The following is a 20,232-nucleotide window of genomic DNA, read 5'->3' on the forward strand; positions in this document are numbered from 1 at the left end:
TAGACACTGAGGATGATGGATGGCCTGAGACTCCAGCTGGTAAAGATGACCGGCCTGCCTGATGAACACGAGGCTCATTAACCTTCCCTCACAGGCTAAACTATTTATCACATGACATCTCTAGATAAGAGCGGAGATTTTTATGTTACCTGTTCAATTTCACTCAAATACACCACCGACTAAATATGGCCACAGCGGCTGGTTTTCTCAGAAGACATCACGTGCTCAATCGCTGGATCAGGGTGGACAGCCTTAAAATGCACTTTTCACACCAGGATCTGTAGATGCTTCATCTCGGAGAGCAGATTTAGAGCACTGACAGATCATTTCATGCATACACTATGCCATATGAAGTAGTCTGAAGCTCAATCAGCACCGACTATGACGGAGCTCTGCTCCAAAACCTGGTGAGACGCCTAATAAGATCCCTCATTTTAGTCTAAATCTAAAGCAGCTGCAGGTAACACCCAAAAATAAACTAAAAATCTGAGATGGCAAGACAAATATTGATTATATTTAATTTAATGCTAAAACATTGTAATAAATTAAAAATTTTCATCTTCTAAAGTAAACAATAATTTACAGTCAGTTCAGCTTTATTAAAAAACATAAACCTGAAATGTCTGATGTTTATTTTCCTATTATGACCAGCTGGATGTACATTGCCTTGTAAAAAAGTAGTACACAAAAAAATAAAAAATAAAAAAAATAAAAATATAAATATATATATATATAAATATATATATATATATATATATATATATATATATATATATATATATATATATATATATATATATATATATATATATATATATATATATATATATATATATATATATATATACATACATACTTATAAATAAAATACTTTAAAATAATAGCTATACTTACGTGTAAACTGAATGTAATGTTTGCCGACACTGCACTTTATATGTTTTACAATGAAATGAAAGTCTATAGTCTTTGAAATATGGTTAGTTACTGGAGAATTCACTGACAGGCATTTATAATAAAATCAATTATACTTTAAAGTAATTTCGATTAAAACAAGCATGTCATTTTTTCCCAATATATTTGTATGATGAAGTTGCATGTAGTTCATTTAAAATACACTAACTTTAAATGTATTATAAAATGACACCCTACAGTTGAAATGGATCAGCCCGTGATGAGCACGTGTAGGTGTTCCTCGTCCATTTCCAGGGCAATGCGGATGTGGGCTCAGGACGCTCTTCACCCCTTCACTGGGTGGGGAGTGACCCCTGACAGACCTGCAAAAGCTGACCAAATCCGAGAAAGGCCATCAGCATTGGCATTGGCTGCTCCGGCACTGTGGCGAACGGTGAAGTTGAAGTCACCTGGCGTTAGTGTCTTTGGCCCAGGTCATCCACTGTAGGGGCGGCTCCCTATTGGAATGGCAGGTTGCTTGGCAGAGGCCAGTCTCTTCCCAGTCCTTCATCACGCTGACTTCAACAGGCCAGGACCCCAGGCGGATATCGTCACGCAGTGGGACGGTACTTGTGGAGTGTCTCTGTGCACACATGATATTGGCAGAACAGCCTTGGTTTCAGTGCGGGCAGGTGAGCTTGGATAAGGCTGACTGAGCAGCCAAAGTCCAACAGAGCCCAAAACAGCCGGCCGTTCACTTTGATGCAGACCTCTGGGGCTCCTACCAGCAGATCCCGATGTACGATGCAATTGCCAGCCAAGTTCGGGCGTGATTTGAGGTGACTTCCATCGGTATAGGATCATCCCGACCTTACTGGTCGAGAGATGCCCTCTGGTGCACATTGCTCCTGGACCACCTTCTGGGGAAAAGGCGGCACTCGCTCCCCAGCATCCTTTCGGTGGGTTGCCTCTGCCAGCTCTATCGCCTCCACGAGGTCCATAGTGGTCGCAGGGTTCCGCATCCCCACTGTTTGCAGGTGGGTACAGGTTAGAGCCTGGAGGAGTTGATCAACCACAACACGTTCCGTTACTTGGGCGGCCGTGGGACCCCCATCTAACAGCCAGTGATGCGTGAGACAAGATAACTCAGGGGCCTAGGCACGGGCTGGCAAGCAGGGTTGATAGACCCAGTCATGGAAGTATTGTGCCGCACAAATTGCAAATTGGTGACAGCCCCACCCGGGCCAAAATTTCCCTCTTCACTTCCTTGTATTGCATTGCCCGAGTGGCAGGTAAGCTGAAGAAGGCATGTTGGGCTTCTCCAGTCAGGAGAAGGGCCAGCGCTCGTGCCCAGTCATCATGATCCCAGCCCTCAGTCGTTGTACTTCCAGACTTCCACGTCATCATGTGTGGTCATCTTCAGCAACAACTGGGCAGCCTGCACCCGGGGATCTGGAATCGGGACGCGCTAGCAGGTTGTTGTGCGGAGGGCGGCGAGCTCCTGCTCGGTTTCCCCCTGTTGTGTGGTGAGATGCTAGACTATTTGCTGTTGGCGGATGCTAACCTCCGTAAGCCGTTTGAGGACTTCATCCATGCTGCGGGGAGGAGTAGCCGCCTGGAAGGGGGAAAAGAAAAAAAAACTGAGAAAGGGTGAATGGACGAAGATCACTTGTCTGTTTATCTTTGATTAACTTGCCTTCATTCTCCACCAATGTCACGGGGTGGAAGGAACACACGATAAGGAGAGCTCGAATAAATACCCCAGAGGCGTGCAGGTATTCCTCGTCCATTTCCAGGGCAACACTGATGTGAGCTTGGGACACTCGTCACAATATGTTTTGATTGAGTTACTTAAATTTAAGACATTATATTCACAGTTTCTGTCAGTTTCTTGTTGTTTCTGTTTTTTTCTTTAGACCATGACAACAACCATTAATTTAAAGCAACAAGCCCACTAAACCATTTGTGTCCTCATCGATATGTGGGCAGTGGTCCTGACACGATGATCGTCACCACAGGCGTAGTGCTGAGCACGTCTCGATCAGGCTCCTGAAGTCCCTCTTCAGCGTCTCCGTCTGCCGCAGCGTGGTGTCGTTAACCCCGGCGTGAAGCACGACCGCTCTGGGGCTCTTGTCAGGCTTCAGGATCGCGGGTATCTGCTCAGAAACATCGAGAACACGAGCACCAGGGAAACAATGAGTGTGCACTTTACCTTCTCCACTGCCTCCAGCTGCACCGAATGCAGCTCGAACGTGTCCTCACCTGCAATCAAAGGTAGACATACATCTGCCATTAAATCAAGTAACAGTGAGTAAAGCAATGGTAATAGAGTATTAGCAATGCAAGCGGGATTTGCGGCTAGCATGCTGGCGATGCTAACATCTATAAGCTAAATAACGGACCCGGGAAATCAAAATAAAACTAGTGATAACAAGGTTCCCTGATTGTTTTTGTTGTAGAATATGATAGGGGATATATTCACGCGTTATAGAAACGAAAATAATGGTGTATAAAATAGATTTTTAAGATAAAAATAGTCTATATAAATTAACGTGACGGAGCTCAAATGTAATACACACAGCAGCAACAATGAGTCAATGAATCAGTCATGAACAGCGTTGCTTGTCGCTGCCTACTGGTGTATCAGTGTAAACTGCAGAAAGAGAAAGAGCCACAGAAAAAAAATTAATAAAAAATAATTCACATAGCCAGAAGAGTCATTTTATTCTGGTTAGATTGTTACTGATGGCATTGAAACTCACTATGAGTTGAGTCTTCTGTGTTGTTCACGTGTTTCAAGTGAATCACTTATGAGGTTACATTTCTGTTATAATGCAGTCTTCGCTCCCTATAGTTTCACAGAAAGTTGCTAATGTGTGTTCAGTGGCTGATGTCCATGAAAAGCATCAAGTATCGCTGTGCTGTAAATCATAAGGTCTGATGAGAAACACGCAGGCCTGTCTGTCTCTCCCGTCTCTCTTTCTGTCATTTGGACGAGTGTTCATGCTGTTCAGCAGTCCAGTGAGCAGGCAGTGTCATGGTCAGGAGGCTGTGATTAAGAATAATTAGTGCTTGGTGACAGAATGAGCCCACGGGACTCGGTCCAGCACAATATATTTAATTGAACTAAATGATACAGGAGAATAAATCAGCCAGCCATATTGAGTATATTGAGTCATCCAGAAAAAAGTGTGTGTGTGTGTGTGCTTGTGTGTGTGTGTGTGTGCTCTTGTGACATATCAGGACACAACTTTGTATAATGACATGGGTATGACACAGGTATCCCCATTTTTCAAAACGCTTATAAATCATACAGAATGAGTTTTTTTGAGAAAGTAAAAATGCACAAAGTTTCCTGTGAGGGTTAGGGTTAGGTGTAGGGTTGTTGTAGGGCCATAGAATATACAGTTTGTACAGTATAAAAACCATTACACCTATGGGATGAACACACTTTACACAAAAACAAACATGTGTGTGTGTGTGTGTGTGTGTTTGTGTGTGTGTGTGTGTGTGTGTGTGTGTGTGTGTGTGCGGTCGCCATGATTTTGCCAAGTAAGACATGTTCCTGGATCAACATTACTTTCAAAAAATATAGATTTAACCCAATCTCTACCCCTAAACCTAACCCTACCCGTAATTTATTCCTAAAATCAGAGGAAAATGATGAATGATTAACAAGGGCGTAGAATCACCTAACCCTGATCGTAAACCTAAAACTGACATTTCCTGTAAAGGCATTCCTTTATTCTGATTGGTTGATTGGAATGTTGTTCCAGGATCAACATGGACGCTCACAAAGTCACCGTCACAGGAATATTTTTACTGTAATATATTTTTTCTGAAAGTTTACTGTTTTTTGTAAAAATATTTTTGTTCAGTCCCATGTAAATATATCTGCTGTGCATATGTTGCACTGACTTGTTTACTGTAGTCAACAGTGTGTAGTTGGTTAGGCAAAATTCTGGTAATATTAATGAAGTGTGTGCCATTTCATGCAAAAGTGAGTTTGATAATGCTATGTGCAGGATATATGAGGTATTTTGCAGTTTGGGTGTGTGGTTTTGTGAATTGTGTTAAGTATTTTGATAAAACCAGACTAGTTTGAAAAATTGTGTGTTAGCAATTGGAAAAAAAACTGTAACTGTGTTTTCACAACTCGTAAAATAAGCATATCTGAGCCATAAAATGAGCAATTAAAATCATAAAAGCAGTTAGAGGAGTCTATGCCCCACAAAACCCCCAGTCATAAATAAGAGCAATAATATGATGTTGTTGAAAATACCTTTGATATAGCAAGATACAAGCCTCTTCAGCGCTTCAGACGCAGCAGATACCTGTCCCTCATAACCTCACACAGTTGATTACAGCTGGTGAATAATAGGCCAAGCTGACTGATGACAAGCTGAAACTCTGGCAAAAACAATGTGAGCAGACGATTGGGAAAAGATGCATAAAACAAGAAACTCTGTGGATATCCAGAGAGCCTTTCAAGAAGAACGTCAATGAAATGTCAGAGTTAGGCAGAGCTAGCGGAAGAGAAAGCCTTTAAAGTGACAAAAAAGACTTGAAGGAAGATGGAAATAGTGAAGGAAAGGTGAAAAGGTGACTGGAGGCCATAAACGAATGAGATTAGAGATGCTCCAAATCCTCAGTATCCTTTTGGAAATCTGATCCAGCTCGGCAGGTGCTCCGAGTTTGTCATTCAGTGGTTTATTTTTTACTTCTGACATTTGGGAATATCACTTCTAGTGGTAAATATGTGAATTATTTCACAGCAGATTGCAGCAAAATGACTGGGAACTGCTTACTGAAACATTCAAATGGACTAGTAAATATTACTGTGCAATTATTGAATTAAAGGAATAATTCAGCCAAAAATGAAAATTTGATGAAAATGTGATGTAGGGTCTGCATGTGTTTCTTTTAAAAACGTACTGGTGATATGCATTACTTAAACTTTGCTGAGTAAAACATGAAATCCACGAGATATTTTGATCTGATGAGCTGTGGTAAAGGACAGGTTGATTCATCAGTCTCAAAGAGATGATCTTGTGTGAATGTAAGAGACTGTTTGATGCAGTGAGCAAACATATTCTCACATTCAGAAAGTAAATAAGAGCAATTTTAGGTGATTTAGTAATGGCTTAATGGCATCAGGGGCTGCTGGAAAAAGATGAAGGAGTTTCTGAGCAGTGCATTTATTCTTCAACGTACTCTAAAGGTGTGTGTGTGTGTGTGTGTGTGTGTAGTTGACTAGAATTTATTATTAATTTCCTTCAAAGTCTCAGGTGTGCTTTGTTTGAGTAAATAAGCATTGTATCTCTGCTCTAACTCTATTTTATATTACCCAAATGAAGTATAAAACAGGTGCATCATCTGAGCGCTCATATACAGGCCTGTGTGTGTGTGTGTGTGTGTGTGTGTGTGTGTATATATATATGATTTTTTTTTAGCTTCAACATCTTTTGATGGACAGGTGACGGTGTCTTGGAGAAGATGTGTGATAATTTTATTCAGGTGAGCTGCCTAACCCCTGTAGTATGCTATAATGTGAATAAAGACACCCATGTTTAATAATAATAGAAATAAATAAATATTTTCTATCTATCTATCTATCTATCTATCTATCTATCTATCTATCTATCTATCTATCTATCTATCTATCTATCTATCTATCTATCTATCTATCTATCTATCTATCTCAATTCGAATACTCTTATCAATGCACATCAAAACCTCAAAGCCACTTTTTGATAAACTAAGCATTTTATATTTATATTTTATTAAGAAATAATTTGGTTGACGTAATTATGTCGTGGGAAATGATGACGCGCAATAACTCAGCTGCTGTCAATCACGTTAATCAGCGTCGCGCAGACGCGGAATTTCGTTTGTAAACTTTAGATCACGTTTTATTTGGTTAGTGTTGTATTTTCTCGGCGGGAAAGAGCATGTCCCCTCCAGTGACACGAGTAAGCAGTGTGTGTTCAGTGGTTGGGCAGTGATTGCAGGTGTCCGTGGCTCATGTGTGGTGCTCTTGTTGGCGCAGGCGAGCTCCAGACTGGCGCAGGCTCGGCGGAGAGCGGCGCCGTATTCACTGCGCTCCAGAGCCCCGTTAGGAAACGCGTCCAATGTGATCGGTGTTCACCGAGCTGCAGACGAGCCGAAGGTACCTGATGACTGCCACACTCTCTCTTTCTGCTGCGGTGTGTGAACAGTGCTGGGAAGGGTACTTCGGAAATGCAATAGGTTATAATGTAATATGTAGTGCAAGCATTGATCTGGGGGAACGCGTTACAAGTAACGCGAGTTACGTAACCAGATTACTTTTACGTAACTATTAAAGTAACGCATTACTTTTCAATTTAGATGGAAAATTACTTTTTCAAATATTTAACACCACTTTGTTGCTCCTTGTATTGACTGACAGATCTCTTGTTGCCATGTTGAGCGAAATCAGGAGTAAGTGCAGAGCGTTGTGCATCGTGCATTTACATTTAGTCATTTAGCAGACCCTTTTATCAAAAGCAACTTACAAATGAAGACAATGGACTCAAAATCATCAAAAGAGCAATGATATGCAAGTGCTATAACAAGTCTCAGTTAGCTGGATGTAGTAAACATAGCAAGGTTTATTTCTTTCTTTATTATATAATAAAAAGTAAACGGAATAGAAAAATAATAGATGCCTTGTTTTGCATTCGTCATGCCCATTCAAACCGAAGAGGCACGTGCCCCCTCAGATTTCTGAGCCAAGGGGATTTTGAATGCAACTTCCCAAAGACAGAAAATAGCCGCATAATAGTTATTTATTATAACACCGGTGTGATTACAGCGTTAAGTGCAGCAAATCATCATCAGCTGCTAAATTAAAATCCGCATGCACTGGCTGGTGCTGAGCCAGAGGGAGTTTTTACAGTGCTGCACCTTATATCCAATCACACACGAGTCTTGTTATGAATGCGATGACCAATCAGAGGTGTTCAGATGAGCCATCGCTGAAACGCTGGTGTTTTGTTCAGTGCACAGTTCTCTCATCAGAAATGACAATCTGCAGATGTGTGAATGATGTATAAGCTGTTCATTTCACAGTGTGCACAGCTTCAGTGATTATAACAGGAGTTTTTGAGAGGGCTTGAACTCTAGCTAGACTGAAGTCACTGATAATGTTCATAATGTAAATACTCTTTGCTCTCTTTCTGTACAATGAAAGTGTTAGTAACTTACAATGTTTTTATTAAAGTCTCATTAAATATAAAGTCACACCCAAATCTGGTACTTAAGTAAAAAACTGCTTTTATGCTAAGTTAATGGATTACACCAGTGTTCCTCTAATCTTGTCCTGGAGGACCAATGCACTGCAGAGTTTAGCTCCAACCCTGATCAAACTCCGGTGTGTTTGAGTAGTGTTAGAGCTAAACTCTGCAGGAAAGTGGATCTGGTGGGCCAGATTTGCACTTACATTAGGCTACTTTGCCCATCGCCTGTTATAAATCAAATAACATGATCTATAAAGATGCAAAATACATCTACTCATGAATCAAGATACTAAATGATATAACTAACACGTTTGGGTAATCCTTTACGTTTAAAAGAGATTTTCCACAACACTGAGTGTAACTATTTCAATTACTTTATTGAAGTAACTTAAGTAATGTAACTGATTACATTTGATTATTTTTCTAAAGTGGGGAAGTCATGGCCTAATGGTTAGAGGCTCTGACTCCTAATCCAAAGGTTGTGGGTTCGAGTCTCGGTCCGGCAGGGATTGTAGGTGGGGAGATGGATGTACAGCTCTCTCCTCATTCTAAGATATAGTTATGAGACTGTTTTTGAAATCAAATCCTTGCACAGCAATGACACGAAACATTGGCTTCTAACAATGCTCTGGGAACAAAAGTTAATCTTAAAAAATAAAGGATTTGCATCTAACCAAATAGGAATGTAAAACCGTTATCAAATAAACATGCATCCTATTCTGTGTGTAAACTCTTGAAACATTGGCGTTAGATTTTAGAGCAGTCTCTTTTCACAACTTAATTACAGTTTTTTTTCCTCCGTAACCGTAACCGATTGCAGTTAGATTTAATTAAATGATGCAATTCTGATACATATAGCTAGTTACTCCCCAACACTGGCTGTGAATAACATTTTCTTCATTAGAGACAAAAAACTGCACGTGTAAAGAAGGACAATGCCAAAACGAAGCATGCAGCAGTGAAACCTTCTTCAACAGAGAACCGGAGCATCTCTGAGGTGTGTGACACGGTCAAGGTGAGAAATATCCGTCTGAGCATCACTGTGTTTTTGTATGATATTATTTTGATGATATTGCAAGGTCCTCGTGTGTCTGTCTTTTTCATTTGTTGTTCTCAGCAGCCTGTGCCACACACTGATGTCTGTCTGGACTCCGAGCATCTTCAGAAACGGGCTGATGCTCCTCAGGCTTTCTCCTGCCTGTTGCTCAACATCCCAGATGTGGATTCTGCAGATGCTGGTGATGCTCAGATGTGCAGTGAATATGTGTGCGACATCTACACTTATTTACAACAGCTCGAGGTGAAGAGACCACTAAGCGTTAAAGTTTTTCCGTGCAGTTACAATGAATTGGGGTTGAAGAGAGAGAAACTTGGTAAAGCAGCACAAGTAACATGCATGTGGTCCAGATGACTTTGCATTAAAGGAATAGTTCATGAAAACATGCTCACCCTCGGTCCATGTAAGATTAGGTAAGATGAAGATCAGTAATGGATGCTCTGCAGTGAATGGGTGCCGTCAGAATGAGAGTCTGATAAAAACATCACAATAATCCACAGCACTCCAGTCCATCAGTGAACATCTGGAGAAGACAAAAGATGAAACACATCCAGCATTAAGATGATTTTAACTCAAACACATAGAGTCTATAATCCATAATAACACTTCCTCCAGTGAAAAAGTGTTCTGGTCTGAATCAGGAGAGAAATCTGCACAGATCAAGCAGCGTTTAAACTAATGTGTGGCTGAATTTTGATGTGGACTTTTAACTGGAGGAAGTGGTATGAATTTTAGGCTGAAGCAACCAATTAAAGTTAAAAATGTCTTAAAGATGAATTAGTTTCTTTTGTCTTAAGATGTTAATGGATTCGTTCTGACGGCACCCATTCACTGCAGAGGATCCACTGGGGAGCAAGTGATGGAATGCTACATTTCTCCAAATCTAAAGAAGAAACAAACTTGAATTAAGTTTTCAGCAAATGTATTTTTGGGTGAAACGCTTTAAAAGAATAGTGACATCTTTGCATCTTTAGCTTTCAGAGAATGTAATGGATCAAGTTTAATGCAGGCGTTCGTCATCTTGACTAATTGAGCTTCGTAATCCCATGATGCATGCATCACTGTGTATAAAGGCTGATGTTTGTTTACTAGTCTTGCTTGAATGCATGCTTCTCTAGGTTGAGACGGCCATCAGGCAGCGTTATCTGGAAGGTCAGGAGGTGAGCGGTGACATGCGAGCGATCAGCATCGACTGGCTCATGCAGGTCCAGAGAGAGTTCAAACTGCGGCAGGAGACCCTCTTCATGACCGTCAGCATCATCGACAGCTTCCTTCAGGTCAGCAATGCTCCATTCACCTCTTCAGTGTGGCAGTAATGGTCATGATGACTTCTCTTTTGCTCTTCTTGACCGCTGCTGAATGTCAGTCCACTGAGGTCAGATATTTGTAGATTTGCTTGCACTCTAATGCATTCAATCATGTCTGAATGTTTTTAAAGAATAACCCGGTGCCCAAGAGGTATTTGCAGCTGGTGTGTGTGACTGCAATGCTGTTGGCATCAAAGTATGAGGAGATTTACCCGCCCACGGTGGGAGACTTTGCGTTCGTGACGGATGGAGCATACAGCTGTGGAGACATACGGAGGATGGAGCGAATCATCTTAAAGCGCTTAAACTACAGCCTCGGCCGCCCCATCCCTTCTCTCTTCCTACAGAGGGCCTGTAAAGTTGGACAGGTGAATTATACACTATACACAATTTTGAATGAACCAGTTTGAGCGCTGATAGTTTCATGGCTGAACTACTCATTATTGTGTGAAATTATTTGTGTAAATCATCTGTTTTCTGTGTGAATCTGTGTTAAAGTGTAATGTATTTCTGTGATGCTCCGCTGTATTTTCAACATCATTCCTCCAGTCTTCAGTGTCACATGATCTTCAGAAATCATGAAAATATGATGATTTACTGCAGACCCTTAAAATGAATGACCCTAAAAGCAATATTTCACCCAAAAATTAAAATTATGCTGTTAATTTCCTCACCCTCAGGCCATCAAAGATGTGCATGACTTTTTGTCCTCCGTACAACCATAAAGAAGATTTTTTTTTATCTTAAACTGGCTCTTGATGGTACTTTAAGAGTAAAAAAAAAACATATCAGGCAACAGAAAATAAACCCCTTTGGCTCCTGATCTCTCTCTCTCTCTCACACACACACACACACACACACACACACACGTACGTACACACATGCGTACAGAGGTCTTAGGAAGCAAAACAATCAGTCGGTGCAGTGAACTGAACATTATTTACAACATCATTACCGGTAATCCTCAGGCAAACGGGGAAATCTGATTATTTTCCATGAACTTGTCCTGTCAGACACTTTTTTTTTTTTTTCAATTAACTGCCCAATAGTTTTATTTAAGCAGTGACGCATGTTATTTTTCAGGATTAGAAAGTTCAAAAGAACAGCACTTATTTGATATAGAAATCTTTTGTAACATCATAAATATTTTTACATTTCAGTTGAATGCATCCTTGCTGAAAAGTATTATTATTATTATTTTTTTAATCTTACTGACTCTGAACTTTTGTGAATGTTTTATTAATTGATTGATTTTTATTTCTTCCTGGATGTGTTAAAGATCGATTAATACTGAAATGATCATGCATGAGTTGCACAAGTAAACCATTTCCCGTCCTTCTCCGTGGCAGCATGAGAATAGAAAACTGCACATCTTTTGCTCACTCACTTTAAAAGAATAAAAAGTCACTTTCCCCCCCCCCCTTTTTTTCTAGAATTTCAGATTTCCAGGAAAATAGTATTAACTTTTCATCTCTCTTCTGTAAAAACCTCTGGATGCAGGCCGGTCGGAGCGAGCGTGAGCTGGCGGCGTTCCTGATGGAAGTGGCCGCTCTGGACTATGATCTGGTCCACGTTCCTCCGTCGCTCGCGGCTGCGGCTGCGTCTGCAGCGTCTCGGAGGATTCTTGGCTCCGGCCCGTGGGTGAGGCCTTCACTCCTTCAGCGGTTTCTTTGTCGTTTCAGCTGAGATTAGTTGATCTGCATGTGTGGAACGCTCTACGAAGCGCACGTCTGTTTGAGTATCAACCCTGCTTTTAGGGAAGCATGTGAAATATTGAAAGTAATCCACTGGCAGTGAAACCATGTGAGCGTTTCATCTTGATAATGTCTGTTTGGCAGAGCGTGAGTCTGCAGCATTACACCGGCTACAGCGAGGAGACTTTAGCTCCGGTGATGCAGGCCATCGTACGGACGCTGGGGAAGGTTACTGACCAATGCAAGGTGAGACCAATCTCATGGAAATAATGAACGCTTAAGTTCTTCTGCTGAAACGTGGTATGTGTTTGTTTTCTCATCTTCTAAATGCATGTGTGTTCTCCTCTTCAGTTGCAGGAGATTAAGAGCAGGTATGTGAAGGTTTCTTCAAGCATCTGCAAGGTCGATGTCGACAGATTCTCCAGTGATCTTTGGTGCAAAGATTGGTTTTAGTTTTGATGCACTTGAAGAGTTTTTAGGCACTTAAACTTATTTGTATCTGGTTTTAATTATGCCTTTTAATCCATGCTTTTGTTGCATAAATGTATTATATCAAAGTAAAGGGTCTATACTATGCTGTATGAATGAAAGCCACTGAATGAACGGATGCATTTACATAAATGTAAGTCTGCATTTGATACCGATATGGTCAATAAATGTGTATTCATTTGATTACAAAATCCATGCAATTGTATCTTCTACCTTTAATTGAAAACTATTGTGAATAAAGACTGAACTGTAGTCCAGAGTCTTTCATTTGTGGACTATTTACTGTGACAGAGAATCAAACCCTCAGGATCATTGAACTGCTTTGCTGCATGCTGTGTTTTGTCCTGAAGGACACCAGTGTTCAAGAGAACTATAACTTTATAAAGAGCCACAACAGTGTGTCCCTGGCTGCTGTAACCAATGTGTGTCTTAGTTCTTCAGTAAGAGACACCCACAAAGAGTGTTTACTGCATGCTGGGGTTTGATTGGAAAACCATGCATGTTTGCATTTCTCAACTTAAATGACATTGCTTTTCACGTTTCTGAAGCAAGGATGTTGAATGTGTTCAGAATGAGTTATTGACCGACTGGTGCACACACATTTATTTGTATTGGGTTTGTTTTGTAAAAGCATTGGGTTTTTGTCATGCAAAAGGATGTTTCAGGTGCTGTCCAGGTGTGTTTGCTCATCTGACCGACTGATGGCACACAATGGGAATCTCTTACAGGTGTTTTAAGAGTCTACTGAAGAATGTTTTATTCATCAAACACTCTTAAAGATTCAAGGCTTTTATCTTGTTGGGCCACATTAGAATATTTGAATATATTCTGCACACGTCTGTAACTCAGATTTCGGCTATATTATCTTTTAATCTTGGATTTAGTCTCTTTATCAGTGTTTTCTTTCAGTTAGCCCAGGTTTTGATTGATCGCCGGCCTTATTGATCACAACGTTTGCAGCAGTTTTTGAGTGAATATTGCTAGAATTATCAAAAAATAAAATAAATCCCACTCAGAAGCTGAAATGCATGAGCTCAGATCAATGAGACCCAAGATCAATCAAAACCATGATTTAAGTCACATGATATTTCAATATTAGTCCCAAACTCATTTTTCCCCATGTCTAAGCTGTACCAAAGTAGAATTGCAGTAATGTATTTTAAATGTACAGATTATAGCGTCAATAATATGATTGCAGTTATTACTTTATTTGAAGTGGTTATTGTAGTATAGCTGTTCATACATATATATATACACAATAAATAATACAGCAGTATTTTGCAGGAAGGCCCACAGATGAATGCAGAGGTAGCTCTTCTAAGTGATGTGTGAAGAAGACTTCAGATGAGAGGGATCGACTTATTTTCGCGAACAATTCAACGTTTCTGAAACAAATCCGCGCTTTCTCGTGTCTCCAGTGTCAGAGAGCACCGATAGGTGGCAGTGAGTATATCAGGTAGAAACTCCCAAAACAACCGTGCAGCCGCTCAGCTGTCACACACACGCGCACACACGCGCACGAGCGCAGAGTTCCTCCGAACGGAAAGTGGTGTTGTCGGTGACCGGGAGCCACCGCAGCGCTCGGGTTTGTCTCGTGTCGGGTCGTGGGAGATGCGCTGGCAGCATGGCCAGATGGTTCAAGGAGCACCTGGGTTTCAAAACCACCAAAGCCCCGCCACCGGCGCCTCCGAGACCGGACTACCGACACTTCCACACCGCCGTCCCAAGCCTCCAGCCGCAGCCGGGCACCGGGTTACTGTCCGCGCAGCCCGACATCCTCACCGCATACAAACTCCAGAAGGAGCTGGACTTCGAGGATCCGTACACACCGGGCGGAACCGTGCCCTTCTGCACCGGACCGAGCTCCGCGGCGGAGGTGAAGTTCGTGTCCCCGAAGCACCGGCTGATCAAGGTGGAGACTGCGGTCAGAGCTGAGCCCGAGGACGGCACGCAGGAGAAGGTACGAGCTGTCGGTGTATTAACTAATAACTAACACAGCTGGAGCTTTGACTGATGCACTGATACACGAACTAAGACTAATAAATGCTGCAGAAGTATTGTTAGCTGTTAGATCATGATAACTAATGAATCTTCTTGTAAAGTTCCTGTTAGTTTTGAACATGTTCTGCTGTCGAGGCTCTTGATCCATCAGGTGTGTGATCGGATTGTTCTGGTTTGGAAGCTTTTAGAAAAATATACATTTTAAAAACATGATATAATTTAGCCATAATAGTTTTAATATTTGCATTAAACGGGAACAAACAAACGATGGGAAACAGAAGCATCACTCCATCTGCTTATATGCCATTTTACTATTGATCTAAAAACATATTTAGATTTTTACTGACTTGTTTTCAATATTTTTTTATGAATGTATTTTAAATCAGATTTATATTTATTTGTAAAATGTTTTGCTCATTTTATGTAGTGTTTTAGTAAAAACACACACACACACACACACACATATATATATATATATATATATATATATATGTATATATATATATATATATATATATATATATATATATATATATATATATATATATATATATATATATATGATTGGTTAAAAAAAATGTGTTTTTAAAATATAAATATTTTGTAATAACAATATACACTACTGGTCAGTAATTTGGGGGCAGTAATTTTTTTTTTCTTTCTTTTTTTTAAAATAAAATCAATACTTTTATTCAGCAAGGATGTGTTAAATTGATAAAAAAAGTGATAGTAAAGAAAATATATTATTAGAATATATATTATTAGATTTTTTTATATTGAATAAATGCAGTTCTTTTTAACCTTTTATTGATCAAATATATGAGACAGCAGAACTGTTTTCAACACTCATAATAAATCAGAATATTAGAATGATTTCTAAATGATCATGTGATCGACTGATGTTACATGTGACACTGAAGCTGGAGGAATGATGCTGAAAATTCAGCTTTGCATCACAGGAATAAATTATTTTTTTAAGTATATTCAAATAGAAAACTATTATTTTAAGTTGTAATAATATTTCACAATATTACAGTTTTTTCTGTATTTTTGATCAAATAAATGCAGGCTTGATGAACAGAAGAAACTTCTTTCAAAAACATTAAAAATAGTAATGTTTCCAAACTTTTGGTCTGTACTGTATATTTATTCTTAAAATGTTTTTATGGTAGGCAATGTACTAAATATCTTCATGGAACATGATCTTTACTTTTTTGTCATAAAAGAGAAATGTATAATTGTGACTCAAACAGTGCATTGTTGTGATACTGATGACTGCTTCTGTGCTGCAGGGACACTGATAATACAAGTGAAAAAAAAGTATAAAAAATGTTAATGTATTATTTTTTTTTCATATTTATATTTAAATCTAAACCGGTAGAGTCATCACAGTGTGGGAATATTTGACAATAACAGGGTTTACAGATTGTGTTGCACACTCTGTGAGGGTAAAGGCCAGGCTTTAGCAGAGAAGGTCTCATCAGAACCGGTAAAACGAGTTGTTTATGTGCTCCACGACGGTTATGAGCTGTTCCTGACATCCACAAACACAATCCGTGGCTCTGAGTTTGGGTTTGACTGCAGTTAACGTCCATAAACATCTCGGAGTGCCTGAGAAGCCACGTCTGCAGAACTTTTAAATGACTTTTGGTTATTCTTGATATTTTGGGAGTTACAGAGTCATTATACTCTCCATATTCTCTGGGGTGGAAATGAGAATGGTTTATTAAGACACTTGTTATCATCGCTCCAGAAGGTGGCTGCTGTGTTTTAGATTGGTCCCTCTATTGGTCCCTTTATGGAGTGTATTGCATACAGTCATATGGGAAAACGTGTGTGTGTGTGTGTGTGTGTGTCAAGGTTTGGCTGGTTTAAATGGCTTGATTACATCTGCTGATAAACGTCATAACTTACCATGTGCTTCCACTGAAAGTAGCTGTCTATTTAACGGCAGTATATGCTACTGAAATGTCTTCTGATCACAGAGGCTGCATTTATTTGATAAAAAAAATACTGTAAAAATGTGAAATATTCTAATGTAAATCATCTGTTTTCTGTGTGAATCTGTGTTAAAGTGTAATGTATTTCTGTGATGCTCCGCTGTATTTTCAGCATCATTCCTCCAGTCTCCAGTGTCACATGATCTTCAGAAATCATGAAAATATGCAGTTAAATGTATGACTATAAAATTTAAAGGGGTACTTCACCCAAAAATGAAAATTTGCTATTAATTTACTCACCCTCAGGACATCCAAAACATTTTTTTTTTCATCAGTAGAACAGTAAAGAAGACTTTTAGCTGAAACTATGCTCCTTGGTGATTCATAAAATGCAAGACATTGGCTTCCGGCACCTTCTTAGAGTCGAAAAACATATCAGGTGACACACAATTAATATGCATGGCTCCTGATGATAAAATGAGGTCTTATGAAACTAAATGATCAGTCTGTGCAAGAAACTGAACATTATTTACAGTATAGTTACTGTAATCCAGAGCAATGGGGGAATCAGATTCTTCTCCATGTTTGTCATGTTTCGTGTTCGCAGGGATCACAGATGAGAACGTCTTCATTACGCTCACAGAGCTTCTGCTCTCTTTATTTGCTCTGAATGCCAATATCTTGATTTTACACCCACAGCAGCGTTCAGTCATTGCTTCAGTCTGTTCAGTACTGCAGGGGAGTCTTCAGGATTCATCAGATCCAATCAGATTTAGACTTTATTTTTCATCATGTTTTACATTGTAAGGACTCTGTTGCATTTAATTTAGTGTTGTCAGAAGTATCAGAGTCAGAGATGTGAGGATCTAACGGTGTCTGTTTAGCGTGTGAGCGTAATATGCTGTTTTGTAGTCAGTAAGAACAGGAACTATCCCGCCGGCTTACTGACAGTAAAGCACTTTCTGCACGCAAGCAACGCTGGAGTTTGTGTTGGGAAGAACATATTGTGATGTGTTGTGGTGATGGACTCGGACTTGGATGGCCTGAGACTGCCTGAGTGTGTAATCAGCCTCTCGGTCTGAATGTCTCTCCTTCAGGAATACTGCAGTGAAGTCAGATGTTTGCAGGTTCTTGCGAGAGAAATAAAACACTCCGTGATCTCGGCACTTAACCTGTGGAAATGAGATAATGTCACAGTCTTATTTGGGTTCACGTTGGATGTTCTGATTTTAAATAACATTAAACAAACACATGCTGCTTAGCTGCACGGTAACAAGATATAATGAACATTTCTAAGAAAACTGCAACGTCATAAACCCGTAATTCTGCAAAATTCATGGTGTTTTTAAGTGGTTATGATACCGATTGAATATACTTTTGTTGTAAATTTCACTTATTTTAGTAGCATTGATATAATTATAGACCGATAAGTTTTATTTTAGTTTTACTTGTAGTCAACAGTAATAGGCCTGGTTTAGTCCGAGTCCAAACAGTGTCTCAAGCTCTGGAGTCTGAGTGCTTTTGCTCCAGGTTTGAGGAAGTGCTCTCTTCCTGACAGGAAGTGTTTATGGCTCCATGACAATCCCTTTTGACTGGGCAAGTCGGATCTTGAAATAGACAGGGAGTGGTCAGCCAAAGCTTCTTCTGAGTCGGAAGCAGCGCGCTGTAAATCATGTTCTTCCCATGATCCTCGGTGTCTGTGATCGAGAGCCGTGGAGTGTGTGTGGAGAGCTCTGCTCTGATGTTTCCGTCTGTAATCAAGACCTCGCCGTCACTCGCTCCACGCCTGCTTTCCTGTGTCACACAAGGAGGCTTTTATAGAGCAGATCTCACGCTCGGATATATCCCACTCCAAAAAAAAAAAATATATATATATATATATAGACAAAAACTCATATGTACAGGTCTGGAGGCAGGGCCAGAGTGTTCAAATATCTTAATCACGTTATTTTTTCTTTTTGGTATATGCAATATTACTTTGTTTTTTTTTCAATATTTTGAATTAATTTTGAGTTTTTCTTTTTTCTTTTATTTTTTTTTACTTATTTAAATATATTAGTAATTTTAAGTAGTTTGACAACATCTATTAAACATTTATTTTAAAATTAAATGAAATAAAAACATGAACATGAGAAAATAAATGAAAAAAAAAATATTGTTTTGTATACATTCCACTCCATAAAAATAAATTATATATATATATATATATATATATATATTGCATGTGGAAAATTTCAATAATTTTTAGGAATTTTTGTTTTGCAACATTATTTAAAAAAATTTTTTTTTAATGCTAATTGTAATTTACAAATCTTTTTTCTTTTTTTGCATTGCATTATAGTAATGAAAAGCTGGCAATATTATTATATTAATATAGTCTTAACGGTCCTAAAGGTAGGCTCTTTCTTGAATTATCAGTGCATACAGATACACAAATATAATTTTTGCATGCTATTTCCAATATTTGCACGCATTGCAAATATGCATGTTTAATTTATCTAATAAAAAAAATATATATATATATATATAAATTCAGTAATTTTGTTTTTACAAATATATTTATTATACAAATTTTTTTTGTGTGTGTGCATTTCAGTACTAAAAAATAGTCTCTGTGTTCTTAATGAAACAAATAATAATCTTTTTTTTCTTTTGGTTTTGGGTTGAACTATAATCCTGATTCCTGACATTTCATCAGTGCACACAGATCCACAAATATTATTTTGCAACTGGTGCTAAAATAAGAACATTCTGAAATATGTGCATGCATTATAAAAATGCCTTCTTGTATTCTAGCATCACAGCTGCATCTGCCTCTATTTTCCCTCCAAAATTCAAACTCAAATCTGTGGGAAAGAAAAAGAGGTGCAGAGGGAATTGGATTATGTCCAGCGTGTCCTCTGGTGTTTAATCAGGAATATCTGCGCAGTGTTAAAGTGAGTGGTGTCCGGTCGGGTCGTCGTGACAGAACCGAGGACAGATGGAGCGTGCATCTAAACGAGAAGAGCACAAGTGTTCAGTCTCTTCAGCTGTTGAGAGCAGGTGCTCATGAACGCTCTGTAATGAATGACTCCTGACACACGATCAATGGCTGTGTAACAACTTCTCCAACTGACAGAAAAATCACTTCTGCTGCAAAGCTGTGTGAAATGTGTGTGGAGAGAGTTACACTGACCGAGAAGAGATCCAAGCAAATGTATGCAAATACTTGTTTATTTATATTTTTTTATTTGATTTGATAAATCTAGAATTGTCAGCATCTTTGAGCACACAGGCTTGCTCTGGGATGTGTTTGCTGCTGTGGTTTAGTTTCTCTCTGTATGGGGTTTTGCTGTTGTAGTGTCTCCTCATTAGATTAGATCGCTGCTCTACAAAGCGTTAGCAGCAGAAGCACAGGAGCAGCAGAAAGGGCCTCTTTGAAACGGCCCTTAATGTAATCGTGCCGCTAAGCCTCGGGTGCTATTAGGTTATGTGCGGCTCTAATCCCCACAGATCCAGATGTAAATCATCAGCGTCAGGCTCTGTCAGGATTGTGGACGCTACTGGACTGAAGCATCTTAATGCTGATCTTCGAGCAGTAATCAGGGTATTTTT

General features: G+C 39.4%; 2 protein-coding genes across 7 annotated transcripts in view; both read left to right on the top strand.

The window, feature by feature from the left end:
• The first annotated feature begins 6,716 nt into the window (after positions 1-6,716).
• Positions 6,717-12,959, top strand: LOC132101185 (G2/mitotic-specific cyclin-B1-like). Of its 2 annotated transcripts, none has more exons than XM_059505907.1 (9): positions 6,717-6,863; positions 6,941-7,060; positions 9,055-9,165; positions 9,268-9,450; positions 10,326-10,484; positions 10,646-10,882; positions 12,015-12,155; positions 12,353-12,454; positions 12,560-12,959. In XM_059505907.1, exons 1-9 carry the CDS (start codon positions 6,843-6,845, stop codon positions 12,659-12,661), a joined length of 1,176 nt encoding a protein of 391 aa, XP_059361890.1. In that variant the 5' UTR covers positions 6,717-6,842; the 3' UTR covers positions 12,662-12,959. The 2 variants fall into 2 exon arrangements, with proteins under 2 accessions (XP_059361890.1, XP_059361891.1); XM_059505908.1 differs by having other exon boundaries at positions 9,271-9,450.
• A 1,239-nt stretch (positions 12,960-14,198) lies between these two features.
• Positions 14,199-20,232, top strand: part of LOC132101187 (SH2 domain-containing adapter protein F-like) — a 113,532-nt gene continuing 107,498 nt past the window's right edge. For all 5 annotated transcript variants that reach the window (XM_059505909.1, XM_059505911.1, XM_059505910.1 and 2 more), the window contains exon 1: positions 14,199-14,657. In XM_059505909.1, coding sequence (XP_059361892.1) covers positions 14,322-14,657 — 336 coding nt within the window. In that variant the 5' untranslated portion in view covers positions 14,199-14,321. The remainder of the gene's footprint in view (positions 14,658-20,232) is intronic.

This window comes from Carassius carassius, chromosome 23 (assembly GCF_963082965.1).
Source record: "Carassius carassius chromosome 23, fCarCar2.1, whole genome shotgun sequence".
NCBI classification, from domain to species: domain Eukaryota; kingdom Metazoa; phylum Chordata; class Actinopteri; order Cypriniformes; family Cyprinidae; genus Carassius; species Carassius carassius.

Bases quoted from the DNA above. Each gene is read 5' to 3' on its own strand.
- LOC132101185 (XM_059505907.1), top strand. From the start codon at position 6,843: ATGTCCCCTCCAGTGACACGA. The intron at 9,166-9,267 runs GTGAGAAATATC...TGTTGTTCTCAG, and splicing joins AGGTGTGTGACACGGTCAAG to CAGCCTGTGCCACACACTGA. The intron at 12,156-12,352 runs GTGAGGCCTTCA...TCTGTTTGGCAG, and splicing joins TTCTTGGCTCCGGCCCGTGG to AGCGTGAGTCTGCAGCATTA.